Genomic DNA, 13,085 nt, shown 5'->3' with positions numbered 1-13,085 from the left:
ACACATGCAAAGTGGGGAAATAGTAGTTACTAATTGAGCTGACAAAATTGTTTCTTAAAAACTGCTTTCAGATGTGTTACCTAATGTGAATTTGTGGAATTAATAAGAGGAATTTTTAAAAAGTTGCTTAGTTATCTTTGTGTTCAGGTAAATGTTTAAAATAAACTGATGCCTTGAGCAGAAAAATTGTAATTTATGGAAAGTGATTTTAAATGTCGTTTAGACATTCTGCTTGGTAATCTGTGAAGCTGCAAAAAAAATAATAATTTTATTACGGGAGTTATAATAGCTGTGCTAGTTTCCTTGTCATGCTTTACAACTATGACTTATTTTAGAATTTGTAATTCTGAGAAGCGAAGACCATTTCATTTTCATTCTCATAAAAGGCTAACATTTGGTCATTTATCCACTCATCATTTATTCACTCATTTATTCAACAACTGTTTACTGAGCTCCAAATATGTGCCCAGCGTGATTCTAGGCAGAAAGGATACAGTAGTTGAGCAAGATAGAAACACAATTGCTGCCCTCCCAATGTATCCAGTTAAGTGTAGGAAACAGAAAATAAAACAGCTAAGTATAACAACATGAGATAAGGGTATACAAAGGACAATGTCTAGCAGTTTGGGTAGCTGGGAAGGATAGAGAGGGATAATCCTGGAAGGAAAAGCTGAGCAAAGGAAATGAAATCTAAACTGAGACCTAAGTGGGAGAGGCATGGAACTTTCCAGACAGAGAGGACAGTAAATTGTTCAGAGGTGAGACAGCACAGTACATTCGAGGGCCTGAAACAAATAAAGTTGGTTGAAGCACACCTTCTAGGAAGCTGGATCTGGATAAACAGAGACCAGATCTAAAAGGCTTTTAAACTAGATTACTTTCTTAGCTAAATAAATGGAGGTTAGGATGACCTGACTTCTTCACCTTGAGATCAGCTGTGCAGGTAAAAGATGCTAGAGAAGTTATATATATTTTGAAACTCAGACAACCTGATAGTTCTATTGACTGATTCATTCGTTCATTTAAAATTTTTTTTTTTATTTAACAGTAGTGTGTGCCAGGAATTTTGCTAGGCTAAGCAGCAATCAATTTAACAATCTGTGGTATTATGAGGACAGACTAATTTAGATATAGTTTTCTTCCTTGCTACTGACAGGACTGTAAGGATTTTGATCACTTGAAGTCCTTAAACATTTATCTTTCACTTCATGAATTTGCCCGTGTGCTTGAAATTTAACCAAAAGTTCTAGTATGCTTCACACTGGATTAGTTATACAAGTGACTATTGAGTTGAATTAATAATCTAAGAAATTTATTGTGTATAAGTTAGTAACACTTTACTCCCTGCATCGACTTTATCCCCACTGCTGGGATGAGTACTGTTTTGGGGGAACAAAAGACAGAAATTTTACTATTTCTGGATCTTAGCAGCTAGTAAAGAACAAAATCTGTAAAGCTGTCATGACTTAGAGACGTTTTTGGCTTATTAATGTAGTGTGATGGAAATTGTTGAAATTATTGATGTATATCACATGTGTGTGTTTTTTCAGATTAGTTCACCCTTTCCAATTGGTTTAAATAAAAATCACCAACTCATAAAAAAAGTTTTCTATTCATAAGATTTCACAAGTCCTTCTTACTACTATAAATTGAATCTATGTAGGAACAAGCATCAGTAGCTTGAAGACATGTATCATAATACCTGAGGCTCTCAAGGGTGCCTTAAACAAAAAGATGCCTGCCAGTCCCCAAAGTAACTTAGATCCTTTAGATAAAGAGAAAGTTAAAGAGCTCTAAGAATTATTTAGGGAAGATGTCTGGAGTGGATATTAGTTTTTTAAATATTCTGAATACAGTCTCTGGATATCTATTTCCTGCTTGATCCCCTTTTAGGCCTCACCCCTCACATGTCTGGTTATGTTTTGACTGTGGCTTATCTCAAACTGAAAATGTGGCTAGCAGACCAGACACAGAATATTTCATATTTTGTTAGATATGCTCGGATATTAATATCATGGGTTATATTTTCCAAACTTTTATTGAATGTTTGTTATCATACTATTGACTTCTATTAGACTTGGTCTGATTTTGTTAAATATCTGAGTATATGTACTTCTGTTACTTTACATTAGTGACACATAGTCCAAACATGCAAAAAAGTGAACAAAAACAGACATGCTTTGAATATTTGAAAAAAAAAAAACACCCAATATACTAACTAGACTTTTTGTTAGAGTGATTTAAATATATGGACGAATTAGCAAACTTAGTAGACTATTTTAAGATACTTAGTTAAAAGAGAATTAGTCGGAACTATAGGAAAACCTTCCCAGATTTGTGGTTAAATAACATGACCTTTATATATAGTAATTTATAGAACATCTTGCTAAGTAATTTGATCTTGGTCCTCTACTAGGATCAATACTGATACCAATAGGATCCCAACACACACACACATTTTAAATTTTATATTTTATATTCCAAATATGGTTTTATATTTGGAATATAAAATATAAAATTTATATTATGTCATCACATGGTAGATGAGTCAGCTAAGACTCTGAAAATTGAAATGACCTGCCCAGGGTCACGTAGTGAGTTAGAAATAGAACCAGGATTAGACTTTTGACTCACAATCTTTTTATTTATTTTAATTTAATTTAAAATTTAATTTAATTTAATTTAATTTAATTAATTTATTTATTTTTTAGGCGAGGCCACCCTTGGTTGACCTCACAGATTGCAAGGACCTTGTCAGCTTACAATCCCTTATTTTTTATTTTTTATGCCTACAGCACCTGGTCTTCCTAGGTGGTCTCCCATCCAAGTACTAACCAGGCCCGATCCTGCTTAGCTTCTGAGATCAGACAGGATCGGGCTTATTCAGAGTGGCCGAGCTATAGACCTTGACTTACAATCTAGTGTTATTTTCTTAACCATGTTGTTTTCTCTCCAACAACTTAATACAGGTTTAACTTTAATTTATTCAAGGACTCCAGTGTGTCTTAGCACTATATGCACAACGCAACAGTGGAGAAGCACAAAGCACAGCTGCTGCCCTTAAGAATTCTATCATCTATTTCTAATATGGAAATGTGATATTTTTTTAAATTAAGTAAATGTATAGTAAATGTAGTATCATGGGGACGGAGCGGGGGGGTGGGGAGGTGGGGGAGGGTGTGCAAAACCAAAGAAGTAAACAAGTCCAGCCCAATTAGATATTTCCCAGAAAACTTGGATTCATTAGACATCCATTTTATATACAGTTATGAAGTTTAGCTCTTTATCAAGTGGATTATATTAATTAAGTTCGATGTCATCTCTGTGTTTCCACTTCAGAGATGAGATAAATGGTTAAAGTTAAAAAAGAAAAAAAAAAAGGAAAAAAGAAGCCTTTCACTTCCCTACCATAGCAGATTTTTAAAAATATTTTCTTTTTCTTCTTTCTCTCTTTGGACATTTAACTAAAAGTATCCATATTTTACTTTACTTTTCCCAAGTGTTAAAAAATTTAATCCAGAGGGAAGAATTGACTTCCTCAGTCATTAGGAGATTTTACTGTTATTCCTTTCCTATTTAAAAATAGTTGTGTTAATATGTAAGAAAGATGAAGACGTGTTGCTTGCTCAGATATTTACTTAATAATTAATCATAAAAGGTACAACATACTCAGAATATAATAAAGTTACAATTAAAGCATCAAGAGTACATAGACGTGGGAAAGATCTAGTCCTCTTCAGGGATGATGGGAAACTTCATGGAGCAGGTGTTGTTCAAATTAGGCTTTGATGATACTTAAGATTCTGACAACTGGAGACAGAGCATTTCAGGCACTTACAAGGTCTGTCCAGGAAATAGAGAATAACATGGAATGGCTGGAGCTTTGAGGGTGTTAGGTATAGTGGGATCTATATTGCTAAAGCAAGGAGGTTGGAGCTGAATGGTAAGGGTCTGAAAACTTGGTGAGGAACTTAGCTTTTCCTGTTATTCCTTACTTGGCTTTTAGTTTGGGGCATAATTAGAAAAAGAGAAATAAAAATCTCTATTCCAGTCATCAATCTCTACCCCTCCGTTAGTCATCAACTTTAGTACATAAGTACACTTACATAAGGTATGGCTCAACTGATTTGTCATAATCTGCTAAAATCACATGGCTAAGGGATGATATTTGATGTGTTCAGGTTTTCCTACCTCACTCCAAGAACGAACTTGTTAACATGTCTATAAAGAACTGTATTTTCCATTTTTTTTCCCTGAGGTCATTGCGAAAGTCCATGGATTGGCTGAATTGCAGAGTGAATAGCACTGGTTGTTGTTAGTTAGCTTTATTCTGAATGGAAAAATGCCTTTTGGGCTGTTTCTAAGCTCTCAGTGAGCCTGATTACCTTGGGGCAGGTGAGCCTGTGCTTCCTTTCACATTCCATTTTCTTCAATACAGCATAATTCCGATGCACTCACCTTCACTGACTATAATCCTGACCTATTTTCTAGTCTCACTGATATATATCCTGCCAGTTATTTGTTGAAAGTATAAATTGGAAAGGTAAAGGAGCCTACTTTTACTCAAACTCTAGATCACATTGGGATCCATCCTGGAGAACCCAGAAAAATCAGTTGAATCTTATGTGGTGGTCTTCAACTTTGTTTGTACATTAGAATCACCCAGGAAGTGTTTCAAAATCCCTGTATCATGGACAAATTAAAATTGGAATCTCTTGGGCTGGGGGTGGAGAAGGCAGGACCCGAGTATTAGTCATTTTAAAAACTCACCAGCTAAGGTAAAAACCAGATTCACAACAGGTGAGCTTTACATCTTCTCTTGAATTCCATCTATTCCAGAAGAGTGGGCTTCAGAGTGCAATCCCTAGATCCGCAGCATCAGCACTACCTGGCTCTCAATGTAAATGCAAATTCTCAAGCCCCACCCCAGACCTAGTGAGTCAGAAGCTCTTAGGATGGGACCCAGCAATCTTTAGCCCTCCAGGTGATTCTGATACACCCTAAAGTTTGAAAACCAATCTAGAGCAGTAGAAAAGGATTTTATAAAAAGGGCCAATTAATTTTATTTGCGTCACTGTCATTAAATTAAGATATATGTGATTAAAGCAAAATAATATTTAAGTGCATTTTAAGTACAATGTAACTATAAATACTGTTGTAAGTTGCTTTTCTCAGAGTTTGATACCCATATAATCTGTATTAGAAGCACCTAGTTAAAAATATGTATATCCTGAGGATCCACTTCAAAGTTATGAATCATTTCTGTGGCAAGGCCCAGAATCTAATTTTTCACAAGCACCTCAGGTGGTTCTTTGGCAAACTAACATTTGAGAACCATTGTTTTAAATTGATGACACCTATCTGGGAATCTTTATAGGCTTCATTAAAATAAATGGTTCAGCTCTTTGCCCATACCAGTTAAAATTTCTATAATGATTCAGTTGATTAATTTGTAGTGTTAATGACAGTCAAATAGTCTATCAAAACTTTGTCTTATAAAAGCTGTTCTTTGTACTGAATATAACCACAGTCTGCATTTTTCACTTACTAAAAATGGTTACACCATTTTAATACAAATGATTTTCTATCATATTAAAGAGAATAGAATAATTTTATATTGTTGACTTACTTTGTAAAGGATTGTTTCTTATGTTAAGATTCTTTTCATACTAGTTGATAAAAGTAAAAACTTATTGATAATAGACAATGTTCCAATAACTACTAGTACACCAGGAACTTAATAAAAGGAAAAAATAATTTAAAGGGGTTCTGTAATCACTTGTCGCAGAACTGTATTTTACAGAAATGCCATTGGGGGAGTCCCTGGGTTAGAATAAAAAACAGAACCAGGGTCTGTATCAGTAAGAATAAGATAATAAAATATTGTTTTCAGCATGCTCATCATTTAAAAATGATCTCTATTTTTTTGCTTGGGAGGCAGAGATAGCCCATTATGAAGATTATTCAACAAAATCTATTAAGTTTAGTTCTAATAAAAAAAATCACAAAATATTTTTTACTTAGCTAATCAATATGAATGAGCATTTTGATTTGCAGTGATTGAATATTGTGCTTATGATTACCATTCATCACAATGTTCATTTTGACATCTACAGGCCATTGCTATTTTTGGAAGCAAAGAATCATGAAGCTAGTAGAAGTGATTTGAATATAATATTCAAATGGCTTTTACATATAAACATTCATTTAAACAAATAACTGGTTTCATCAATTCATAATAACTATGTTTAAGTGACTGTAAGTTGTGTTATTTTGTGTAAATTTCTACTTATATAAAATTGCATGTATGGTAATTTGAAATAATGTAATAATAATGTCATCTATACTAGTTCACATTTATTGAGTGCTTCCTATATTTCGGATACTGTTTTGTGTGTTTTACATGAAGTTTTTTCAGTTAATCTTCAAAAAACCTCATGAGATAGATTTAATAGATGAAGAAACTGAAGCACAAAGTGATAAACAGTTTGCCCAAGTAACATAGTAAGTGGTAAAGCTGGAACTTAGGTTCAGAGCTCTTGCTACTGTCTGATATGAATATGGAAATACAGTGTTAGTTAAAATAATAGCTTAATTGTTAATCTTGCACTAGAGTTCATTTTGGATTTTATATAATTTATAGGTTGTAAATGTCCAACTAAGTTTTTTCTAATTACTTTTTTTTTTTTTTTTTAGCAAACTGCTTCTTCATTTTATTGTGCTATGTGTGGCAGGGGCTGCTGCTCATGCACAAGAACAAGGTAAGAATGTTACCTTGATACATATTGACTTATATAAAAATTTTGCTTTCAGACAGCAAAAGTATATGACTTTAATGATTTTCTATCATATCAAAGAAAATAGAATAAAGTCATCATAACCTTAAATTCAACGTTAAATAATAAAAAATTCTACCAGCACAATGAGAATATAAGAGTGAAGAAACTAATTTTGGGGGGAAATATGACCTTTAAGAAATTACTCAGATCTTCCATCTGTGAAATTGCTTACATTTTTAAGCAAACTCACTATAAAAGAGAAGTTTTGTACAGTAAAAGGGCTTTGCTTGTGACTTCATTTTAAGTGGGAGTTCTTGGGGGTGGCAAACTGTGACTGAATTACCTTTGCACTTCTTGAAACAACACAAGCATATACTAAATGTTCCGTCTAGATTTACATCATGAAGAAACAAAATAAAATCTGCATATCAGTGGGCTAGGATTTTATTTAATTAAAATGGAGAGGTTTGAAAAATAATTCAGTGTTTGATTAGCTTTTGCTTGCTAGCTAGTTGCTCTGGTATTACCACGATAAAGTTTAAGGAATCTATGTATACCCTGATTAATTCATTAAACAATATTTTTAAAGTATCTTCAATTTGCCACATAAAAACCTAATTGCTAGTAATTGAAATACAAATAAGATAATATCTCTGGCCTCAAAGTGGAAAAAATATGCCTTTGTCAAAGATAAAAAAAAAAAAAAGCCAAAGTCAAAGATAAAATCCCTGAAACTGTGCTAGATCTACAGACAGTATCACCAAGGCGCCCATTTTTTCTCCTCTGCTTTTATTAGCGGGGCTGTCAAGTTATTTATTCTGACAGAACCAACTTTTCACCTTTAGTGAGCCACTTGTTAGAATTTGGTCAGTCAACCAAATAACAGTAAGAAAAAGACAAATGAACCAAGATAAATAAATGAAATATATATAGGTAGAGAGAAAGCACAAAGAAAAGGTGGTTCTCATCTGTTTGATCAAATTGACAAGTGAACATAGATAAACATTCCATCAAATAGCATGTAGATGAATTAAAATATATATTTGAAGGCATGTTCTCATTCTCTTTTATGAGAAAATGGTTAAATTATCTCGCATGTCACATGGAACTTAATGTACTGCTCTTCTTGACCAAGTCATTTCTTACTTTATTTTGCTTTAAGTAGTCATGAAGAAGAGAGAAACTGTATGTCTTTATTTCTTGTTATTATTGCTGTTAAGTTTCTGAGAACTTATTATGTATCAGTCACTGTAGTGGTAGAATACATATTTTCTTCACCACTATGTCATTATAGGGTTTTTATAATTATGCCCATGATAGAATTGCTGAAACCAAGATTAAGAAGAATAAGTAACTACCACAAGGGTTACAGGCTAATAAATGGAAGAACCAAGATTTGAAATCAGGTATTTTTGATAGCAAAGCCTACAAATTTTTTTTTAAAATGAAGCCTCTTTTTTTTAAAATGAAGCCACAGAAAAAATAAGAAAGAGGTAAATTGCCATAATTAATTCAATATGTATTTTGTGTCTTGTCCTTTGCTGGTACTTTACATATGTTATTCTAATCTTCATAATGAACCTGCAGGTTAGATATTATAGATGAAGAAACTGAGGCTCGAAGAAGGGGGTTGCCCAGGCTTACACAGCTGAGACTTGAATCTAGCTCTGTCCATCTCTGACAACAAAAAAATTTTCCTCTATAAATCCCCTTGCTTCACAATACATCCCCGCTGGTGTTATCAGTTTAATAATTTACAAAATGTATCATTATCAAAACATTAAAAATCCATGCAAAGAAAGATATAAATATTTATGAATAGTTTTTTAAAAATTCAGAACCAATGAAAGGAATAAATCTTTCAACCTTAAGATTTCACTTATAGATACAAAATGTACTTTAAAAAAATTTATTTAAATTAATTTCAAGTATATAGTACATTGGTTAGACATCTATATAGTTCATAAAATGATCCCCCCAATTGCTCCCTCCCTCCCCTGGCCCTCCACTTAGCCATCATATTAATGCTAACTGCATTCCTTAGGCCTTGCTCCTCATCCTCGTGACCAACTATCAACTACTAATTTGTACTTCTTTAACCATTCACCCCATTCTCCCAGTCCCTCAACCGCCTCCACTCTGTCCATCCCCAAATTGTCCACAAAATGTGCTTTTTTATTTCAAGGTGAACTCATTATTTTTAGTTTTCCTAGAACCATAAAATTTTATTGTGAATTCTTAACAAAAAGAAAAATCTTTTAAAAACATCTTTGAGGTCAGAAAATTAGATACTTTTGAGTACAAAATAAATAATATAGTAGTATGTTATCAGAAACAGTACTTTTTTCTCAAAATAGATTTTTTGTTGAATTGTAATCATATAATAATATAACATTTATTCAGGAGATTAGAAAAACATTTGCAGAGAAATTGTGATTTATAATTATCACAAATAACATTTGCAACCTTAATTTAATACTACGAAATATGTCTTTGAACTAGAGATTATCCCAAATTAGACTTCTCAGAAATAAATATATTTATTTATGCTTTTGATAGTTTTCAAAATTTAAGAAAAGTTTAGAGTAATACTAGCATATAGTTTAAAAGTCGAGTTGTATTAGAAAACATAAAACAAGAAACAGTATTCTTTGACCTTACCTATTCCTGCAATCCTCTACTCAAACTCTCTTTTAGCCCCCTCTTTTGGCTTTAACCTCCATATTTCTTAATAATATGATTATATATTGTATTGTCTTCCTATTTTTGATAGTGAGGTTTTTAACATTTTTATACTATCATACGCTCCCACTTTCCCTTCTTCTATCCTCTCAAAATAGCTTTATCACCATTTTTGGTTAAATTAATAGTTAAACTTTACCTTATCACGACCATGAGTGTACTTTTATTAACCAACATTTATATTTTCTTTCCTATGCAATATTATAAGATTGTCTACTTTTTTGGTTTGCTTTGTATTCTGTATCACTATACTAATTCTAATTCTTCTCAGATACTCCAAAAAAATTCTAAAATTACTTTGAAAAATACTTTCTAAAAAATACACCAAATACTCTAACCATTTTTTTCCTTCGTGATATTCCTTCTAGAAGCTAAAATTCTCCTCTTCTATCATGGATTGGTAGTTCTCTAAGCTTCCTATAGAGTTAATGTCTCTCATCTGTGTTAGGTCTACTCTCTTGGAGCTCATATTTTTCTTTTTCACCATCTATTTCCTTATTCGAGTGGAGCATAACATCCAGTAGAATTGTGAATAGTGTTGCTGTGAACATAGGAGTGCAACTTGTACTTAGACGGTGCACTTTTGCAATATTGCATTTCTGAGAATGTGTTTATTTCACCCATATGCTTGAGGGTAGTTTGGGGGAGTATAGAATTTTAGGGTGTAAATAGTTTTCTCTCAGAATTTTAAAAGCTTTCATCTATCATTGTCTGGCTTATAGTTAGAAATCTGATATTATACTATTTTTTGATTCTGTATGTGTGACCCTTTTATTTTCCTCTTTAAACCCTTAAGATCATCTGTTTATTCTTTTTTTAGTTTTAATTGTAGTTGATTTTTATTTTTTATTTTATTAAAAAATGTTTTTACATTATTTTCAGATATACAGTACAATGGCTAGGCATTTATATAATTTATGAAGTGATCCTCCTGATTACTCTAGAATCCATTTGGCACTACACACAGCCGTTACAATAATATTGACTATATTCTCTGTGCTGTACTCTATATGCCCGTGGCTGTTTTGTAACTACTAATTTGAACTTCTTTATCCCTTCGCCTTTTTTACCCAGCCTCCCAAACCCCCACCTCTTTGGCAATCAACAGTTTGTTCTCCATATCTGTGATCTGTTTTTGCTTAGTTTGTTCATTTCTTTTATTTTTTAGATTGCACATATAGATCATATGGTTTTTATAGCTATCTCTATCTGACTTATTTCACTCAGCACACTACCCTCTAGGTCCATCCATGTCTTTACAAATGGTAAGATTTCATTTTTCATGGCTGAGTAATAGTCCATTGTACATATGTACCACCTCTTCTTTAGCCACTTGTCTACTTAGGTTGCTTCCATATCTTGGCTATTGTGAATAGTGTTGCTGTGAACATAGGAGTGCATGGATCTTTATGAACTAGTGTTTTGGTTTTCTTTGGATAAATATCCAGAAGTGCAATTGCTGGGTCAAAAGGTAGTAGTTCTATTTTTAATTTTTTGAAGAACATCTACACTTTTCCATCATAGCTGTACCAATTTACAATCCCACCAACAATGTACAAGGGTTCCCTTTTCTCTACATCCTTGCCAACACTTTGTTTTTTGATTTATTGATGATAACCAATCTGACAGATGTGAGGTGATAGCTCATTGTGATTTTAATTTGTATTTTTCTGATTATTAGTGATCTTGAGCTTCTTTTCATATGTTTATTGGCCATCTGTATGTCCTCTTTGGAGAAATACCTATTCATATCTTCTGCCCATTGTTTTAGTGGGTTGTTTGTTTTTTCTTGTTGAGTTGTATGAGTTCTTTAGAAATTTTGGATATTAATCCCTTGTCAAATGTATCATGGATAAATATATTTCACTTTCAGTAGGTTGTCTTTTCATTTTGTTGATAGTTTTCTTTTCCGTGCAAAAGCTTTTTAGTGTGATGTAGTCCCATTTGTTTATTTTTTCTTTTGTTTTTCTTGTCTGAGGATATATACTCCCCCAAATTACTACATTACTCAGAGAGTTTGCTGCTTGTGTTTTCTTCTAGAAATTTTATGGTTTTGTGTCTTATATTTAAGTCTTTAATCCGTTTTGAGTTTATTCTTGTATATGGTATAAGAAGGTGGTCCTATTGCATTTGTCGGGCAACATCATTTGTTGAAGAGACTGTCTTTACCCCAGTGCATATTCTTGCCTCCTTTATCATAGAGTAAATGACTACATAGGAGTGGATTTATTTCTGTGTTCTCTATTCTGTTCCATTGACTTTATGTATCTGTTTTTATACTAGTACCATATTGTTTTGATTACTGTTGCTTTGTAGTATAATTTGATATCAGGTATTATGATATCGTCAACTTTGTTTCTCTTTCTCATGATTGCTGTGGCTATTTGGGATCTTTTATGCTTCCATAGAAGTTTTTGGTTTATTTGCTCTAGTTTTCTGAAAAATGACATTGGTATTTTGAATCTATAGATTGCTTTCAGTAGTATAGCATTTTAACGATATTGATTCTTCCTACTCATGAACACGGTATATGCTTCCATTTTTTTTGTATCTTTTTCAATTTCTTTCCTCAATGATGTAATTTTATGAAAATGGGTCTTTTACCTCCTTGGTTACTTTGTTTCCTACGTATTTTACTGTTTTTGATGCAATTGTAAATGGGATTGATTTCTTAATTTCTCTTTTGATAATCATTGCTATATAAAAGTGCAACTGACTTCTGAATATTATTTTGGTATCCTGCTATTTTACTAAATTCATTTATCAGTTCTAACAGTTTTTTTGGTAGAATCTTTAGGGTTCTCTATATATAAGGTCGTATCATCTGCAAATAATGACAGTTTTACTTTTTCCTTTTCAATATAAGTGCCTTTTATTTCTTTTCCTTGCCTGATTGCTGTAGCTAGGAATCTCAATATTATGTTGAATAGAAGTGGTGAAAGTGGGTATCGTTGTCTTGTTTCTGATCTTAAGGAAAACACATTGAGTATGACGTTAACTGTAGGTTTGTCAAATATGGCGTTTATTATGTTGAGGTATGTTCCCCTCTTCCCAGTTTGCTGAGAGTTTTTATCATAAATGGATACTAGATTTTGTTGAATACCTTTTCTGCATCTATTGATATGATCTTTCAATTTGTTTTTATCTTTCAATTTGTTTATGTGGTGAATCACTTTAACTGATTTGTGAATATTGAATCATCCTTGCATCCCAAGAATAAATCCAACTTGATGATGGTGTATGATATTTTTAATATATTGCTGAATTCAGTTTGCTAATATTTTGCTGAAGATTTTTATATTAGTTCATCTAGGATATCGGCCTATAGTTTTCTTTTTTTTTGTAATGACTTTGTCTGGTTTTGGAATCAGGGTACTGGTGGCCTCGTAAAAAGAGTTAGGGAGTCTTCCCTTCTCTTGAATTTTTTGAAATAGTTTGAGGAGAATAGATGATAATTCTTGTTTGAATGTTTGGTAAAATTTACCTATGAAGCCATCTGGTCCAGGACTTTTGTTTTTTGGAAGTTTTCTGATTACTGATTTCATTTTATTGGTTGTAATTGAT

The 13,085-nt window shown here is 32.6% G+C and overlaps 1 protein-coding gene and 1 pseudogene across 1 annotated transcript in view; one reads left to right on the top strand and one right to left on the bottom strand.

The window, feature by feature from the left end:
* COL24A1 (collagen type XXIV alpha 1 chain) overlaps nucleotides 1–13,085 on the top strand; it is a 309,537-nt gene that overhangs the window by 4,185 nt on the left and 292,267 nt on the right. The window contains exon 3 of the mRNA XM_023528131.1: nucleotides 6,697–6,761. Coding sequence (XP_023383899.1) covers nucleotides 6,697–6,761 — 65 coding nt within the window. The remainder of the gene's footprint in view (nucleotides 1–6,696; nucleotides 6,762–13,085) is intronic.
* On the bottom strand, nucleotides 2,787–2,905 carry LOC111736807 (annotated as a pseudogene).

This window comes from Pteropus vampyrus, unplaced genomic scaffold (assembly GCF_000151845.1).
Source record: "Pteropus vampyrus isolate Shadow unplaced genomic scaffold, Pvam_2.0 Scaffold22, whole genome shotgun sequence".
NCBI classification, from domain to species: Eukaryota; Metazoa; Chordata; class Mammalia; order Chiroptera; family Pteropodidae; genus Pteropus; species Pteropus vampyrus.
The sequence above is the reverse complement of the archived record's forward strand: the minus strand, read 5'-3'. Positions and strand labels throughout refer to the sequence as shown.